General features: G+C 36.9%; 1 protein-coding gene across 13 annotated transcripts in view; it reads left to right on the top strand.

The window, feature by feature from the left end:
* The first annotated feature begins 63 nt into the window (after window positions 1–63).
* The window catches only part of LMBRD2 (LMBR1 domain containing 2), a 35,559-nt gene continuing 16,115 nt past the window's right edge, over window positions 64–19,507 (top strand). Inside the window, exons 1-13 of one of the 13 annotated variants that reach the window (XM_035563759.2) lie at window positions 64–209; window positions 706–776; window positions 7,333–7,530; window positions 8,109–8,336; window positions 8,780–8,859; window positions 11,004–11,099; window positions 11,850–12,017; window positions 12,913–13,123; window positions 15,348–15,422; window positions 16,034–16,147; window positions 16,777–16,960; window positions 17,825–18,006; window positions 19,344–19,477. In XM_035563759.2, the coding sequence (XP_035419652.1) occupies window positions 8,163–8,336; window positions 8,780–8,859; window positions 11,004–11,099; window positions 11,850–12,017; window positions 12,913–13,123; window positions 15,348–15,422; window positions 16,034–16,147; window positions 16,777–16,960; window positions 17,825–18,006; window positions 19,344–19,477 (1,418 nt within the window). In that variant the 5' untranslated portion in view covers window positions 64–209; window positions 706–776; window positions 7,333–7,530; window positions 8,109–8,162. Of the gene's footprint in view, window positions 298–705; window positions 777–1,556; window positions 1,633–7,332; window positions 7,531–8,108; window positions 8,337–8,779; window positions 8,860–11,003; window positions 11,100–11,849; window positions 12,018–12,912; window positions 13,124–15,347; window positions 15,423–16,033; window positions 16,148–16,776; window positions 16,961–17,824; window positions 18,007–19,343; window positions 19,478–19,507 lie in introns of all 13 variants that reach the window. The other 12 variants (XM_050716331.1, XM_050716339.1, XM_035563760.1 and 9 more) reach the window with 12 other exon arrangements.

Raw genomic sequence — 19,507 nt, 5'->3', positions numbered from 1 at the left:
TTGTAGTCTGGCAGCGCTTCTTTTGCGCCCGCCTACCGCCGGGCGGAGGCCGATGACGGCGACGACAAAACGACGACGACAGCGACAAGGAGGGGCGGTGGTGGTGGCGGCGGCGTCGCCGGGCGGTTGTCGACGGGGAGATGTCGGCCGGCTCGCTCGCCGCAGCGCGGAAGGGGCCCGGAGCGGCCTGAGCGTCTGAGGCGTCCCCTGTGAGGAGGGCGGCGGCGGCGCGGATGGAGGGCGGCTGCGGCCCGAGGGGGGGCGGCTGCTGAGCCCCGGGCGACGGCGGCGGCGGTGGTGAGGGGAGAGGGAAGGGGAAGGGAGAGGGAAGGGGAAGGGAGAGGGAAGGGGAAGGGAGAGGGAAGGGGAAGGGAGAGGGAAGGGGAAGGGAGAGGGAAGGGGAAGGGAGAGGGAAGGGGAAGGGAGAGGGAGAGGGAAGGGGAAGGGAGAGGGAGAGGGAAGGGGAAGGGAAGAGAGGTGAAGGCGGAGGAACGGGGAACGGAAAGGGGAAGGGAAGGGAGATGAGTTGAGGGGAGTGGGAAAGGGAAAGGAAAGGAGAGGGAGGGAAAGGGAGAGGAGAAGGAAAAAGGAAAAGAAGGGGAGAGAGAAAGGAAGAGGGAAGGGGAGGGGAAGAGAACAGGCATTGGAATCAGCATCTCCATTTTTTTGTTTTGTTATTGTTTTCCTTTTCTCCCTTTTTTTCAGGGCCCCCAAGCACCTGTGTTATGAGCACGCATCTTAGTGTTTGCTAAGCGTCTCAAGGCCGTGCCCTGCAGGTCAGTGAGTGCACAGTCCCGTCATGCTGTGTTACTTTTAGTAAGGCGGTTCGTTATGCTATCGTTACGCTTTTTATACAAACTACACACTTTGAAATTTTTGGGGATGGAGGCCCAAATTCTGAGCACACCTACAGCTCGGCACTGAGTCAGCAGCCTGCTTGTAAATGCCACCCTTTGTGTAGTCGGTGGTGGCGGGGAGAGGTGTCCGTAAAGCCAGGGATGGGAATGAAACGCGTGGCAAATCATGCACAGCTGTGAAGTCAGATGTCGTCAGTGGGGCGACTCAAATGGGCAATCATGTAATCTTTAAAAAGAACGAGTGGTAACCGGTTCTGTTTTTAATTAAAGCCACGGATCAGTTATTTACTGGTTGTTCAAGTAGGTAATCAAATGAGTGTTTTTTTTTTTTAGTCTAAAAAAAAGAAGCTGATTATATTTAACCCTCTGTTCAGCAACATCTCTTCCATTTGTCAATCCTTTTAATTTCACAGGAAACTGAAAGGAGAAGAATTTGCTGAAAGGGGTAGAATTCAATTATTACCTTTTTAAAGCTCTAAATTTCCAAATAGTGTGTTTGTCTTACGGCAGTGTTAGGGTTATAATCATGTGACTGACCTCCTGAGTGACACCTGTTTTGCGTGAGAGCAGTCGTCTGGCAGCCCGGGGTAGCAATTTCTGTTCTTTTTTTGTATTCATATTGTAACTGTACAGCTTTCATATCTTCTTCAATTTTAGTTCCTTCAAGCAGATTGTCATGTTCAATATGTCTTTTTTCAGAGTATTCCCCTCAACTCTATGAAAGCATCAGCCTTTGTGGTACTTAATATTCTTTATTAGTGTGAGACAGTGCCAAGTAAGTGAATAAACTTCCCATGTGTTTGTGCCGCTGGTCCTTTCTTGCTGTTGATCACAAAAATCTTTATCTTCCCTAACAGAGCATTTCTCTTATACCACCTGGTTTCCCAACCAATTAGAGAATACTGCCACTTTGAATGGACTCAGTGCAGTATTATATTTTATTGTCATTAGCTGTTACGAAATGTTTTTCCCCACAGTGTTTAAAAACAACAATTAAATGTTTAATCATTTAAAAATATTTTTTACATTTCAATATACTAATGGTATAGTATTACTATGGTAATACTAATAAAATATCAGTCAGTACATAGTCTGACTAGAGTTTCTTAGAAGAACAAAGCTATGCAGATTGTTTTCTTGATTCACCTCAGAGGTTATTTCTCCCAAATAGTGCAATCAAGTAACTGCTCTGTTCAATTCTCTTTGACAGCTCATGGATAGTTTCTTTCTTTAGATAGTTTTCTCTTTGTGCTAAGATTTGGAAGTGCTTCCTTCATCTGTCTGTTGACTGCTTATAAATTCCCCATGCTGCAAAGGTTACTGTAGAATATGGAAGTTGGAGGAAAAAGGAAAAAAAAAAACAAAACAAAAAAAACAACATGCTAAGCAAATGATGTCTGAAGGGATTATTTTTAAATGTGGCTTGACCTCTTGTTCTTCCCTTCTTATGATCTCTAAAACGTGAGGTTAGCCCATTTTATTCCTTAAAGATGGAAGCGTCAAAATCTTAGTGTTAGGCAATTCTGACAGTCCAAAAAATTTAGGCTTTTCTGTAAAGTCTTAACTTAGGGATTCTTGACAGCATAGTTTTGCAGAGTAGGGCAGGCTTCAAAAGCATGTCACAGGTGATGTGGCAGATTTTATTTTTCTTTTGCAAAGGTAAATGTGCTGGAAGACATTTAGTGGGAACTCAGAGATTATTGCCCCAGAGGTAACTGTGGAACTGGCCACTGATGTATGCTGGAGATGGCAGCTTTGGGTTTATACTTGCCCCAGAGCTGTGAATTCAGCTCACGTTAGGAGATGCTGTTGCACAGATGTTTTTTTCAGTATGCTGTGGCTCTTGTTTAGTATTGTCCATTACTGTCTTTGGTATCTCTTCCATAGTTTGGTAACTTCCTTGATGACAATTTTTTTCTGATGTAATTTTGGTGTTAAAGTTTAAAATACAGAATTAGGCAAGGAAATCTTTAGCTACTTGCTTCTTCTTCACTGGTTTTAACTGAAATATCCAAGATTTCTAAAAATGTGATTTTTTGAATTTGATTTGATGCTCTTTACCCTATAATATTTCAAGAAAAACAACGAAAATAGGCTTTGGTAGTCTTAACAAAATGCCTGAGGTACCTAAGATAAGTAAAGTAGAAATATGATAGCTGTCTTTATTTCCAGCTTTGAAGGAATGGGGAGAATGGCAGATTGGCAGACTGATCATCTGCTTCCTTTTGAATTCCTGAAAAAAACCACCTCCAGCTGGAACAAAAACTATTCCTAAGCATCTATAATATAGTAGAACAGTAAAAGACAACATTGGTTTGTCAAGGACAAATTGTTAAAAATTATCTTATTTCACTAATAGGCCTACTGTATATGGGAGGATAAGTTGATGCTTGTATTTGAGCTTTAGTAGGGCTTTTGGTTCTGTTTCTCAGGATGTTTTTGTAACCAAGCTGGGGAAGAACAGTTGGGAACAGCTACTGTTGTGGGGGGTGCAGAGGTAATTGAATGAGGAGGTCAGTTCTTCGTTAGCTTCTCTTCAGGATTTTCAGTTTCCATACTGAAATAATGTGATTATTACAAATGAAGTGGGCATGAAGCTAGGAGGAATTGCAGGCCTTTTGGAGTGTGGTAGTGGAAATCAAATTGTCTTCAAGACTCAGAAGCTAGCAGGAGGGAGGGGATACAAATCATTAGAGTTGTGTGGTGGGCTGCACTTTAGGAAGAGCAGGCAGTTACACAAAAATACAATGCTGTGTTTCTTAGAAAGAAAGAATTTGGGGGCCATAAGGAGCTGAATGCATATAAGGAATGTCATGCAAGTCATACCTCTGTATGTTTCAGTGAGATGTGTGAAGCATTTTTTACCCTCAGTTCAGGCATTAGCTTGCATGCTGTGTGGTTTCTATCTCAGTGCAGAAGGAAGTGGGGAAGCTGTGGAGACTGTCAAGGACAACCCTGAGACATCTGCAGAAAGTTTGATATAACAAAGACTGGGAAGGGCAAAAGCAGCAATTAGATTAGTCTGCAAAATGAACAATCTACTAGTAAAATAACAACCTACGAATTTTGAAAATAATAAACCTATGGTACAGTCTAATCTGGAATTTCTGATTAAAGAGGAATTGGGAGTCTACTTTAGTGAGACCAAGGGCCTTTCTTCACAAATAAGCATTACCCTTTTCAGGCATTCTTTAATGATATAATGTCAGTGTACCTCTGTTACTAAATACAGTGCTATATAAAAGCTCAAAGAAATTGTAGTTTTTGTTTCTGCTGTTTCATTTAGTAACTTGAGTATTTCTGCACCAGGCTGAGTAGTTAGTTCATTTGTAATGTAGACGGTCATGAGCTTGGTTAGTCTTGAGGTTGGCAAGGTAATTTAAGACTTGGTGGTAGGGAGTTTCCAAGATAATTTAAGTGTGAACTGAACTCTTGATGGTGCTTGTTAAGAGTTATTAGCAGGGTTTGGACCTCAGAAGATTTCATGTCAGAATTTTGGAACTTTTGTCCTGTATGGGGGTAACCAAACTTTTCCATTCATGAGATTAAAAACTTACTATTTTTGCCTGTGTCTGAAACAAAACAAGAAAATTCTAAGTCTAAACAAGAGCATACCCTTGTTTTTTACTGGCTCAGTTTCATTTCCAGTGTCAATTTTCCAGCTTTTGATCTTACTTGTATTCAATCGTAGGTGCTTTACTCCCCAGAAATGGAGTGTGCTGATAGGTGCTCTTCCCTTCAGTGAGGAAACTTGTTACTTCTTCTAAGTGCTCAATAGGAGCATTGTCTAAGCAGAGACAACATTCTGAGCTAGTTCATTGATTTCAGGAGAAAATTCTTTAAGTGTTCAGGAATTTCAGCCAGCTGATACTGTGGAGTCATGTGCTAATAGTGAGAAGCCTGTCAAAATGAAGAAACGGAATTGTGGTAAAGCAGTTTACCTTTGAGCTAACGACCAGGTTCACAGGCTGCTTGCCACAGACAGGCATGCCCTGCAGTAATATATTTTAAGTCCTGATACAAGTAATTCTAGTACCATGGGTCTCAAATATGGCTGTCCTATTAGGCAGAATCTTGTTCGCAATAAGAGCTCCTCTCTAGCATTACGCTTCTCACCTTGCATTTAAGCAGTTTTTGTTAGGAACTAGTTTTAACCTATTTCTGTAAAAAAAAAAAAAAAAATTTGTTTGAACTGAAATTTTGAAAATATGTATACATTGTTTCAAAACAATTTGTCATTAGTTGTAGTCTGGTAAAATCATAGTCATTCAGGTTGGAAAAGACCTCTAAGATCATCTAGTCCAACCTTTAACCTAGTCCACCACTAATCCATGCTACTAAGTTCTGCCTCTACATCTTTCTTGAAGACCTCCAGGCGTGGTGACTCAGCCACTTCCCTGGGCAGCCTATTCCTCTGCACAACTGCTGCACAACTTTTTTGATAAAGAAATTTCTCCTAACATCCAACCTAAACCTCCCCTAATGCAACTTGAGGCCATTTCCCCTCATTTTGCCACTTGGTGCTTGGGAGAAGAGCCTGATCCCTACCTCACTACAACGTCCTTTAAGGTAATTGTAAAGTACAGTGAGGTCTCCCCCTGAGCCTCCTCTTGTCCAGGCTATTGAAGCCCAGCTCCCTCAGCTGCTTCTTACAAGACTCATTCTCTAGGCCCTTACTAGCTTCATTGCCCTTCCCTGGACACACTCCAGCACCTTGATGTCCTTCTTGTAGTGAGGGACCCAAAACTGAACACACTATTTGAGGTATGGCCTCACTAGGGCTAAGTACAGGGACACAATCACTTCCCCAGTCCTACTGGCCACACTATTCCTGATCCAAGCCAGGATGCAGTTGGCCACCTGAGCATACTGATGGCTCTTGTTCAGCCAACTCTCAACCAATACCCCCTGGTCTCTTTCACAAGGCAACTTTCCAGCCACTCTTTCCCCAGCCCTGCACTGGGGGTTGTGCCCCAGATGCAGGACCCGGCACTGAGCCTTGTTGAACCTCATACAGTTGGCCTCTGCCCATGGGTCCAGCCCACACAGATCCCTCTTCAGAGCCCTCCTGCCCTCAAGCAGATCAACACTCGCACCTAACTTGATGTCATCTGCAAACTTACTGAGGGTATGCCTTTCAAAATGATGCGTTTCATTTTGTATTTTGAGAGTTAAATAGGAGCCAGGTGAAGAGCAAAAAAGATGTTGTTTACTTGGATAACTACGAAGTTGCTTTTGTCTTTGAAAGTGGTTGAAATTATGGTACGACTCAATTCCCTCTTTATTTTAGCATGTTTGGTGCATGCTTGTAATCTTTTTTGGATCCCATCATGGTAGAAACAGTGCAGCATCTTGCACAAGAAAATTTACCTTCTATCTTGATTGCAGCTCTTTAGGTATGACTTGTAAAAAGTTGTGTAGGTGTGACTCATGGAGCATATGCTGTATAATTGTATTTACATAGCATAAGGTGTGGCTATAATAGGCACCCAAAGCTACGTATGTCAGATAGTACTGGCTTAATGAAGTCAATATGAATGGAGAAGAAATGTTTCTTGGTGGAATTCACTATTATACTAGAAATAGGAAAGATTTTCTGTTTTCTGAGGAAACAAGAATGATACAATAGAAAGCACAAGGACATGCTCAGAGTAAGTTATGGAGAAATTAGTTAGGTATCCTGCATTCATGATTTACAAATTGGCTGTCCAAAACATAGGACAGGCAGATAGTAAGGGGATGCTTTGACCTCACATTAGAAATAATTAATAACTAGAATGATTCTAATTAGAATTATCAGAATAATTAAATAATTAGAAATACTAATTATTCAATAAACATACTAAGATGAATAAAATATAAAAAGTGCATGTATGCGTTTCTTATGAGATACAAGAAGGTAACTCAATCTGTTTTCAGAATATGGGATGCTCAGTGGACAACAGTTAACGGATTAAAAAGACTACTTTCACTGTTTGGAAATTAAATACAAAAGGAGCAAAATGGGGGAGACCAATCCTTAGGAAAAAATCACAGAATAACCATTTTCTTTATTGGAAATAAGACAACTTTAAGTTGTGCTTTCATACATGACATACCTGCTTAAGTAGTATACTGAGAGCTTAATAAATAGGTGGTTTACTTTAACAAGTTCTGAAGGAATTGAAAAGTAAATTGAGGGAAATTTTAGTAGTATCCTGTCTTTTAAATCTTTGAAATTCAGTCAAAAGTGAAAGCAATTAAAAATACGACAGTGAGGAAGCCATGCTAAAAAGTATTTCAGTTGAATGAAACCAGCTAAAATGGTAACTTTGGTGGAAAGGCAAGCCAGTCTGACCAGAAAAATAAACATTTATTATTATTTTTTAATATATGAAGTATCTGTGATTAAAATGATTGATTTTATTCTTTTTTACAAGTATCTAGAAGCAGTTTAACTAACCATGTAACAAGTTGGTGAAATTTTCTCTAATAGATCTGTGCAGCTCACTGGCCCTTTTCTTAATGACATGCCTGTATGAATATGGGCTAAGTATTTCCAGCAGTCCTGACTGTAACAGAGTAAATAAATGCAGAGGAAAGAAAAATATAGCAAGTCTAATATGAATGAACTGAGACCTGTGCTCTTCTGAAGAAGAGCGGAAGAGGAGTAGGAAGGTGAATTAATTAGCTGGTATGTTGTCTCTTGTTACGTGAAATTTCAAATCTAAAAAGAGCTATATCACAAGTAGACTAACCTATATTTCACTGTATTTTTATGCTCTATTAACTAAGAGTAGAAAATTTAAATGCATGGTTGAGGAATGGTTCATTTAAAAAAGCTACTTGTTAGCTTTCTGGAAACATTTAATTTTTAACCTTTCTTTTGTCCAAAATAGTTGGTTTTATCTGGAAGGGGAAAAAAAAAAAAAAGGAATGGCTTTTCTTTGAGAATTTATACTAACCCTAAAAATTAGGACTATAGTCTTACTAACAGACAGAAGAATTGACTTCTGGATCTTCTGGACCACAAAGATGAAATAGAGTAGTTCTGCTGTGTTGCTAGAAATGGCAAATTGGAATGTCATGATATTTTGATTTCTGCAGAGGACTTCAAAGCACCTTGCTGAAAATCTTGTTCATGTTATCAGAGTCCTTGTGTGAAATCAGAAAAGTCTATTAGTGTGTTTAAAAAAGACTGTTAAACAGCTCTCTTCTGTGTACATAATATACAGATATTTTAATGTAATTGAATGTTTTCTTGTGTTACAGTTCTGATCTACTTTTAAGTGAGCTCCACTGTGTGGCTGGAGTGAACCTTCAATAATGAGTGGTGCAGCTTTGGGACTTGAGATAGTATTTGTCTTTTTTCTGGCCTTATTCCTACTTCATCGGTATGGAGACTTCAAGAAACAGCATAGACTGGTGATCGTAGCAACATTACTGGCTTGGTATCTCTGCTTTCTTATTGTGTTTATACTGCCTCTTGATGTTAGTACGGTAAGAAACTTGTAAGGTTTTCCATTCTCTTGTGTAAAATCTGTATTTCTTTTTTTTTTAACTCTTAATTGCAGAAGATAATATCTTAAAAAACAAATAATGTTTTCAAACAGTATATTTTAAAACTAAACACATCACTTTTTTCATGACTTCTGTTTACAGTTAATTTTGTTAATTTCATCAGTAAATGAATCTTTCAAATGTTTTAGAATTTTTATAGCGTTTTTTTAAAAATCTGTTTCAACAGCATAAAAACACTTTCAATTTTTTACGTAATTGTCCTGCTGATTAAGTGTTGTTTTGAGTGTTAGATAAATTGCTCCCAAATGTAAATTCAGAGGACAGGAATTGTATTTAAAAATGGGACTTGTTATTTTTAGATTAACATTGTATTTTTTGCTCGTCGCTGATGGGGAAAAAAAATATATATATTTGTCTTTTAGACAATTTATAACCGATGCAAACTTGCTGTTAACTCCAGCCCCGCAGAAAGTAATGGCTCTTACGTTACTCTTGCCCCAAGGTATGAGTTGCATGTTTTCTTTGTTAGAATTCTTAAAGAAGGATTTTATGGTTTTCTTTTTTTTTTAAATGATAGGAGTGTACTGTGTTTTTAGGACTAATAAACAAATGTTATTTGTGTGACGTGATATTTGAAGATAGTAAGCATACAGGAGGGTGAGGGAAGAGAAGGTGAAGAAAAGCGCATCTGTTGGTAGGCATTTATTTGTAATAAAAATAGTTCTAGTTGATTACCGAAGTATTGCTATTTATTTTTTCATTTCATCATAATTTCTTCTATTTTGTTGTTAAAGAGATAGAAGGAAGCTTTTTGAACAACCTTGCTTATCTGTCAGGAGATGCCTTGGTGAATGCTTAGATTTTCAGATCTGAAGCCTTTAGGATTATGAAGGAAAGATAATTTTACATGTTATGAATGTAAAGATTAGTAGACTTGTCTTATATGCAAGCAACATATCTACTTACTTATTATAATGGCACATATAATAATTGGAGTTAGAATAGAATAGTTCAGTTGGATGTAGTTGTATCTTGGAATAGTTCAGATGATCTTCAAAGATTGAGTCCAACTCCAGACCACCTCAGGGCTAACCAGGAAAAAAAAGCATGTTACTGAGGGCGTTGTCCAGTTGCCTCTTGAGCACTGTCAGGCATGGGTCATCAGCCGCCTCACTAAGAAGCCTCTTTCAATGTTTGGCCACCCTCAAGGTAAATAACATTTTCCTAATGTCCAGTCTGAACCTCTCTGGCTAGAAATTTCGGAGTTAACTAAGTTGATTGTATACTACCAAAGTAACAATGGCCTGCTTGCTTTTTTCAGGCAGGAAGGAGATCATCCCTAAAGCATGGGGAATGCAGATGAATGTTGGCTCCTTCTGTGTGTGGCACTTTCACCTCCATTAGCTATTTACACACCTTGTAGATACACGCAGTGTAGGACCTTTAAGGTGTTTAGAACATTTAAAGTTTTGGTTATGTGTCATGTATTGCCAGGTTTGTTACTCCAAAGTGGAGAGTACCTGGAAGTCGTGTATCAGTGGAAGAACTGTAAAATGCCAGATCTAGTGATGCAACTTTTAACCTTCTATTTAAGACTGCTCAGTGTGTGTTAATTAAACGTAGGTAAATACATGATTTGAAGACTATTAATAGCCTTTTAATTTACCTATAATTCCGGAGTATGCTGATGGGTGTTGAACTATAGTATATGACTTATCAAATAGGAATATTAACCTAATTGCGTAGATACTGTTAGTGCAAATCAGCTCTTAAAACTTTGAAATGTTTTAGTCACACTGCCTGTCATACTATGGTAATTTGATAGTTCTGAAAATATTTAGGCTATGTACATAAAAACTCACAACACAGGCCTAACTAGTTTGACTCTGGACAACATCAATTATTTCTCAATAGATACTCCTATTAAATTGGTGATGTTACCCCTTCACTCACCAATATTTCATTACCCAGATAGGTGTGGGGGGTAAAAAAAAAAAAAAAAAAAAAAATGTCTTAGTGTAGATGGCCACTTTGTCACTTGCTCTCTTCTTTCTAAAAGGCTCTGATGACTTTCTTAGGTTTCCTGAAGCAAGTGCTACCTGTCAGAAAAATATTGGTTCAACAAATTAGTTCATGGAAGTCTGACTAAAGCCAACTGGGTTACAGAACAACTAGTATACTTTGTTACCACTAAATGGTATAGGTAGTATGTCTAGGTGATGGACTCCCTAGATATTCCTGAATAATCTCCTCCACTAGCTAAAGCTGAATGATCTTCTGTCTACAAAAATATTTTTTCTTTGCATGAAGTACTCCTTGCACAGAAAAAAAAAAATTGAACCAGTAAATTGTTTATTAAAATTGTTTCATTTTCTTTAGTCTTTGAGCTGTTCTTTCTCTTAAAAAAAAAAAAAAAAAAAGCCATCCTGTCCAGGTATCTTATTTTTATTGGGGAGAATGCTAAATACTTTTTACATGGAAATACAGTTTATTCTTTACCGAGGTGGTTGATGATTACTTACTTAAATAGTAGTGTATTACTTTTTTGCTTTTTTCAAAGTCCTTCCTTGGTAGGGGAATTTATAGGAAAAAAAATCTATACTATTGACCTTACAACTAATAATAAGTTTTCTTATGTTGTTACAGCAAGCAAAGATGTTTCAAACCATGGAGTTATATTCCTGATGGAATTATGCCAATTTTCTGGCGTGTTGTGTACTGGACATCACAGTTTTTAACATGGTAAGTAAGACAAAGGAACGACAGTTGGACTGATAAATGTATAAATTATGTCTAACATCTGAACAGTATATGTAATACATATATATATACATATATATAATATATATATTATATATGTAATATAATATATTGTTTGTTAGAGATGAAATTAACAACTATTTAGTTGAACATAGTGTAGTGTTTTTGGTGGCTTTTTTGGTGGTTCTTTTTCGTGCTCCTCTTCAGGTCACAATTATTTACCCTTAGTTCACTTTTGTAATTGAAATTGACCAGTTTACACAAACATTTTCATGGGGAGATTGTGTGGAAAAGATTGTATTTTAGACTACAGGACATCAAAATAATGCTATGAATAAATTGCACAATTTCTGAGTAATACTGTAAATTATTTGGTTTAATTGGTTCATACTATATAAAGGTATAGATACAGCTACAGCAAACAGATTGTGCTTTTGGTTTAGATTGATATATGGTCTGTGATCAGCCCATCCTCATATTATTTTTGTAGCTCAGTCAAGAAGATTGGTAGTGAGCTCTTGATTAACAGAGATTTTTTTTATAGTAAAGCTAACCATATTGCTTGTATCCACAACTTTTTTTTAATGTTTACCCTCAGACTGGTATAGCTAGGATAAAAACATATAGTTAGCTCATTTTGTTAGAAGCTTGAGAGTCTTTAACTTAAACACTCCTGTCTCAGTATCTTGCCACTGATAAGCTACTTTTTGGTATTGTTTGCTTTCTTCCTAGGATTCTGCTACCTTTCATGCAGTCCTATGCTAGGTCAGGAGGGTTCTCCATTACTGGAAAGATTAAAACTGCATTGATTGAGAATGCAATCTACTATGGCACTTACTTGCTGATTTTTGGAGCGTTTTTAATATATGTTGCTGTAAACCCAAAGTTCAATTTACAATGGTAAGAGTAATGTTGTAAGTACTTGCATGAGTTCTTAAAAAAAAAAAAAAGTAAAAAAAAAAAAAAAAGCACATAAATGTCCAGCGTAAACGTGTTCTGTGGATAAAATGTGTCTTTAAAACAAATAGCAAAAATCAGATCAACTAGGCAGAATTTTGTTAATTTTTTCAAATGGAAAGAGATAAGTTGACTTTGTAGGAATTTTCTCTTGTAGCTTTCTGGTTTTTTGTAGGGCAGGGGAATTGTTTTTGTATTTGCAGTGATGTTACTTTTTTCCCTCACTGAAAATGTATTTGTGTCTCTAGTGCTGAAACTTTTTCTCAGTGCTTTCAAAACATCTTTGACAGTATTTCCCATGTAATACTTGTATCTACTGTAGATTCTACTTAAAGCTCATAAGGTAATTTTAAGATAATTGATACTTATAACACTGCTGATACTCTTCCATGCTAGACAGAGTAGTAAATGCTGTTTTGTACTGCCTAGTTGCTTTCAACGTCTGTTTCTGAAATACTAATCCTGGGTTCTGAGGCTGTTTCTTAGTTTCTTAGAGAGATTCCAATTACGGTATCTTGATCTCATTTTAGTTACATTTGCTAAGTTCATGTCCTTTCCTAAAAGAACGTATTTTGAGAACAAATGCTTATGTCTCCCCCCAGAGAGGGTACACCTGAAAGAACATTTTGCTGCTTTCAGAAATGTGAGAGGTAGGGAAAAATGGCAGCTTTAAATGCAGCCAAGGCAGCAGACTGGGCCTAGACAAGAATTACAGATGATACTGAGTTTGTTCCTGTAAATTTGAAAGCCCTCTTGGAGCACAGATACTTCAAAGTTACTTTCTTGCAGGTGGGAAGTAGGTTGTAATTTGTTTTCTTTTTTTCTGTTTGTTTTGAAGGAACCAACTTCAGACTATTGGGATAGCTGCTGCAAACACGTGGGGTCTCTTTCTTCTCGTGCTGCTTTTGGGCTATGGTTTGGTGGAAATTCCTCGTTCTCACTGGAATGGGGCTAAGAGGGGTTATCTTCTCATGAAGACCTATTTCAAAGCTGCCAAACTGATGACTGAAAAAGCAGATGCAGAGGAAAATTTAGAGGATGTTATGGAGGTAAGTAACTAGATTTTGCTGTGAAATAAGTGAAGGCTGCTGTTGTTCATCTCTGAATTTCCTGGTGTTACGTACTTCTTGGCAAGAAGCACAAGTAGCATGAAATTTGAAGTATCTGTAAATTAAGAAAATCATTGTAGTGTGCCACCTGATGACACTAGATGACACTTTGATAAAAATCAAAAGAGAAATAGAAGAACCTGTATCTCATGGCAACTTGATAGTCATAATTTGTTGTTGTTTTTTTTCTTTTACTGACCCTTTTGGAGTAATATTGGTGACTAATTAATAACATTCCAGAGTGATGCTTGAAAATCTAGTGTACAAATAATTTGCAGGAACGCTAGCAAAACATGTATGTCTTGCTTTTGTGCTCTGCTTCCAGTGTGTTTCTGCAATCTTGAAGAATTTTTAAGTTGAATTTGCAAGACTACAGTGTGTGCCTTTTGAGAACAGAATAGATAGATCACTGGTTCTTCAAAGAGTTTCTCTTGAGAGAGACATTATTATTATTGCTTGTGTGAGTGAGCAATAATCTCTTATGTAGTTCAAGAGCAGAATGGAAATCCAACCCATTGAATTGGAGTTGCTTGCTGTACTGCTGTAATACCATGGCTTAGAAGTAATGTTTCAGAAGACTTGTAGGGTAGGGTGGTAACTTATTTTGACCTGTCACCAAAGAAAATAATAGTAGAATCTTCACTCCTTCAATAACAGCATTTCAAAGACAAAATTTACTACAAAATTTACTAGAAAAAGAGCATCAAAAACTTTGCTTACCATGCTAGTAGCACTTGCTGTTTAGCACTGGACTGTTCTTTAATAGAATGAATGACAGGTTTCGAGATTGTCTTACCCAACGTATTATTATGCATTAACAATATAATGCATAAAATCTTGCTTCAAGAATTAAGATCTGGTAATATACTCTTTTTTTTTTTTTCTTTCAATCTATAAACAATTGCACTATTCCTTTAGAATTCTTGGTCAGTATATTTTCTCTATTTTCTAACCTTCATAAGAACAGTGAAAAACTTGATAATAACAAAAATTCTTAAGAATTCCAGTGCTGACTCTGAGAACTTGATTGTAAATTATACATTGCTGCTATGGCAAAGAAATCACCAAGTTTTAGCTCTCACCCACTTAAGTTTATGCTTTTGTTTTCTTCATTTGTCAGAGGAAGACATTACTAAAACTCTAGAAACCATAGTACCAGGGGACACTTAACAAAATTGTTTGGTTTTATTTACTTTTTTTATTTTGGTGCTGTACTTGACAGGGCTGAATGTTAGGATTGACCTTTACAGACATTCTTGCAGGATTTTGTTTGTTTTTCTGTATCGTACTATATAATGACAATTTTTTGCTCAGTAGATTCAGAGGGAATTCTGAGTTACTGAAACCCACCTGTTAGAACAGACTTTAAACATCAAAGAACTGTCTGCATCTACTTAGCCTTCCTTGTTGCACTAAACAAATGAAGTTCTTCTGTCTGCCTAACCATCCTGTTGGATGTGATTTCTAAACTTTCACAATTACTTCTGTTGTCTAGACTCTACAACTTGTATCTTTTTTTAAAGTACAGTTTTTAATAATAAAAACACTGTCAAAAGATTGTCTCTGCATTGCTGATAGGATGAAAAATAAAACCTAGTTCTCACTAAGCCTGATAAACTGCTAGAATTGTTTCTAACAAATTATTTAGCTGTTTTATTACTCATAAATATCAAATAGTCTTAGAAGTCAGCTATGTAGAGATAAATGTGAGCAAGATAGAAGATAGTGTAAAAAGATACTCATTTAGCTACTTGAAGTAATAAAGTGAAACTAAACAAGGTAAGATGGAGACTCCTTTCCGTTATGGACAACTAAAACAGGAAGGTATGCTCCGTTTCAACATTCGTGCATAGAAACCAATCCTTTACACAATTGCAGAGTAATACTTGGACACTGACAATGTGGTATGTTTTTTAAATACACAACTTTATAAATACGCCTTCAGTTGTCTTTTTTTAGATGTCTAATAATCATAGAATGGGTTGGGGTGGAAGGTACGTTAAAGATCATCTAATTCCAACCCACCTGCCATGGGCAAGCTTTGCTGGTTAGAGGCTCTGATGGTTACTGTTTCCATTGGCAGGGATGGGGCTCTTATCTGACCCTGTAAAGTTATATCTAGTTAACGTATTGAAACAACTTTTTTTTTTCCCCCCCTCAACAGGAAGTCCGTAAAGTAAGTGAGAGTATCAAGTATAATCACCCCTTGAGAAAATGCGTTGACACAATACTGAAAAAGGTAAGTAATAATAATAATAGTAAAAAAATAAAAAAAATTGCACATCTTTTGCAATAACTGTTCATGGAGGTGGGAGCACATCCTGCACCTACTGCTTGTTTTCTTTTCCATTTAACATAAAATCTCTAATTGGCGTCTTGTGGCTTTCTGACCAGACTTGGAGTTGAAATTCTTTATAGAAGGATTTCTTAAGATGAATGTAATTATCTGATGTCTTTTGAGATACATAGTATATTAGAAACGGAAGTAGTAGCAGTTGATTACTTATAAAAACCTTCTTCTGAAGTATAACGAGGTATGTAGAAAATGCCATCTGTTTTTTGCTCTGTGCCTTATTCTGAATTCATTCAAAACACAGTGTGTTTTTGATAAACAGATATGGCACTTTGAATTATTTAAGAATATCATGCTGATCTTTCTTGAACAAGAAAATAAGGGGTTTTCTTCTACTTGTAGAAGATAGATTTTTTTTTTTTTTCCTTTTGATACTGGCATCTATATTTAGAGTGAGCTCTTCTGTTACACAAAATGCTTAAAACATCTTAAAAAATAATTAACAGAAACCATTTCATTTTCCTGCATCTTTCAGTCAATTTTCTTTTTCTTACCAGTGTCCTAATGAGTACCAGGAAAGAATGGGTAGGAACATGGATGATTATGAAGATTTTGAAGAAAGGCAAAACAGTTATCCAAGTGAAAAAAGTTTGGTCAAACTTCACAAGCAGGTAATAATATATAATATGTGTATATAATTAGATATTCTCCCATTAATAAATGACAGAATGCCCAATTTATGCTAATGTAATGAGAATAAATGCAAATCAAACTAAGATTTTCAAATTTTACCTGAATAGCTTTCTGTAGTGTTTTTTGGGATGCTACTTAACTTTTCTCAGCAAAAGAAAATATAAATTTTAATATCCCAAATGATCCAGATCTGTTTTCTGGATATGTGAAAACTGTTCTTGTCAATAGACAACTTGAAAATATTTTAATTGGCTGTGATGATTTGATGATTTTTGTTGGCCTTTTAACGACTGATTGACAGTGAATTCTTAAAAAGTAACTAGTGAAAGAGTGGCATTCACCAAGACTCAAAAATAAAGTGGTATTTTGGAAAAAGGAGGCTGTTAATGCTACACATCAATTGTGATAAAAGAAGAGCAAAACCCAGAAGTCGTGTAGTTCTCTTAGGACTTTTCTATTAAGATAGTTAACTGTCTGCTTTTGTGAGCGTACAGAATTAATCTTTGCAGTTCTGTAATGTAGAATTTTTAACAGATTTTTGCAAGGCTTTTCTCTCATTTTTTGAAATGAGTATGTTGTAACCATAATTTCTTGGAATTTATGATAGGTAATTTATTCAGTACAGAGGCATCGTCGTACGCAGGTCCAGTGGCAAATTCTTTTAGAACAAGCCTTTTACTTAGAAGATGTGGCAAAAAATGAAACTAGTGCAACTCGACAATTTGTTCATACGTTTCAGTCCCAGGAACCAGAGAATAAGATTGTTCAGTATTTCTACACACCAACTGTTGGTAAGTGCTGTTATGCAGATTTGAACATGTAAACCAATTACAGTTTTATATCTACAGTTAAATTTACTGGATTAATTGGTAATGTTCTGTGAGAAGAACAGATTGTTTTATATGAAAATGTTCAGTTACAGTAGAAGGAAGCAAATGTGCATTTTGATGCATTTATTTAATAGAATAGCCATCAGGTGTTAATTTTTGCACGTGGCCATAAACTTTTTACAAGCTAATAGCTGTAGCCTGTTGCAATAGTCATTGAAAACTTTTGAATCTTTAAAAGAAAGAAAAATAAAAACTTCAAATTAATAGATCGTGGCTACCTTCTATATTTGTAGGATATTGTTGGGGTGTAAGCTCTTGTAGATTGAAGAGAAAAGGACTCTTCATCTGTCGTGAATTGAACATTAGGAGATGTGGTTGCAGGTGTATCTTTTTAGAAAGTGTCTTCTCATCATGTATTAACTTCCAATTTGTTGTGTAATAGCAGTGAGTTATTGGTGGGGTAGGACAACTTAATTTTACAGCCTAAGCTTTGTTTATGGTAGCGTAACAGATGTACAACAAATAAAAAGTGGGTCACCCATAATATTTGGGCTGAAAGTGAAGAGTCTTGTTCTGCTGCCCTTAATCATTTTTGCAAGATTTACCCCCAAAATCCCAATGTTTTCCACAATTGTGCATACGATTCCTTAGGGGTGAGCCAAATCCCTAGGCATCAGAAAAGTTATGAATTGGAATTTGTGGAGTCACACATTCAAGCCTTGATTTTAAGGGTGTGCATGCAAGAAGTTTATAACAATGTTTTGAGAGAGTTCTGTTTCTGGTTGTGTTAACCCGTTAGGGATGTATGTGTATTTGTTTTTTCAGAGTGGTACTGGGAATGTCTTCTACGACCATGGTTTTACAGGGTTCTTGCAGTCGTTTTGGCCATGTTCTCTGTAATCGTCGTGTGGTCAGAGTGCACATTTTTCAGCACAAATCCGGTTTTATCGCTATTTGCAGTTTTCATACAGCTGGCAGAAAAGACATATAATTATATATACATAGAGGTAAGTTTGATCACTCAACAAAAACCTTTATAGCTAGAGTGTTATTACAATAGTGGTAGACCAAACTGATCTAAAAATAAGTCTCTGTAAATAATGTCAGCTTTCAGAAGCTCTGTAAAACACAAAATACGAAATTTTGTTTTTGTGGAGGAGGTCTGCCTCTTGCCACTTGTTATATTTGTCTATTACAGGGTGAAGTAGTAGCCCCATTGTCATGAATACCAGGTGTAGAATAATATGTGCAACATTAGCTTGGAACTTAGATATTTGACTTTGCGTCTGATTGACCGTGTGTGGCCCTTCTCCTAAATTGGAATGTGCAGCCAACCACAAATCCAGTTCTGGGAGATGTGGCTAGCATATGAGTGCACAAATGTATCAGGAAAGGAGATGAGATTAAATATTTCAATATACTAATAAAATAGGTTGAACTTAATGAACTTAAAATACCTGTTTTTAATACTATTTATGGGAAGAAAATGCCAAATCAGTCATAGTAATTATAAATCACTTATATTAATGCCAGTTACATAACAGAAAGTAGTAGAACAAATGTTTCTAACATCAATTGTGTTATACTTACATGAAGCGTGGAACATTTCAAGTATCATTCAAAATTTAAACTAGAAAAAAAAACCTCCTGAAACTCATCTCAGAGTTGGTGTTACTGTCCTGTCTCAAAATGAAAAATTACACTGCAGTCAACCTGTTGCATACTCAGACTATGTGCTAACACATCGGTAGAGTTCTTGTGGTTTTAACCTGGCCAGCAGCTAAACACCACACAGCTGTTTGCACATTCCTGGCCAGCAGTGGGGTGGGGGAGAAAATTGAAATGGAAGATTCAAGAACTTGTGGTTTGAGATTAGAACGGTTTAATTAAAAACAAACAAACAACAACAAAACATGACAAACAGAAAAAACAAGTGAAACAAGTGATGCACAACGCAATTGCTTGCCACCTACTGGCTGTTCTCCAGCCAGTCCCCAAACAGTGTCAGCTCTCCTGGCCAACTCCCCCATTTTTATTGCTAAGCGTGATGCCATATGGTTTGGGATATCCCTTTGGCCAGTTTGGGACAGCTGTGCTGGTTGTATCTCCCCTCAGCTTCTTGTGCACCCCCAGCCTTCTTGCGGCAGTGCTGCCCGAGAACCTGAAAAGTCCTTGAATTAGTGTAAGCACTGCTCTGCAACAACTAAAACGTTAGTGTGTTATCAATATTGTTCTTATTCTAAATCCAAAGCACAGCATCATACCAGCTACTAGGAAGAAAATTAATTTTATCCTATCTGAAACCAGGACAGTTCTACATTCAAATTTCACTTTTCTTTTCCAGATGGCCTGTTTTCTTACCATCTTTTTCCTAAGTATTTGTGTTTATTCGACTGTCTTCAGGATCCGTGTATTTAACTATTACTACTTAGCTTCACATCATCAGACAGATGCATACAGTCTCCTTTTCAGTGGCATGTGAGTATGTGACACACAGTTTGCAGATTT

Source organism: Cygnus atratus, chromosome Z (genome assembly GCF_013377495.2).
Source record: "Cygnus atratus isolate AKBS03 ecotype Queensland, Australia chromosome Z, CAtr_DNAZoo_HiC_assembly, whole genome shotgun sequence".
Lineage (NCBI taxonomy): Eukaryota > Metazoa > Chordata > Aves > Anseriformes > Anatidae > Cygnus > Cygnus atratus.
The sequence above is the reverse complement of the archived record's forward strand: the minus strand, read 5'-3'. Positions and strand labels throughout refer to the sequence as shown.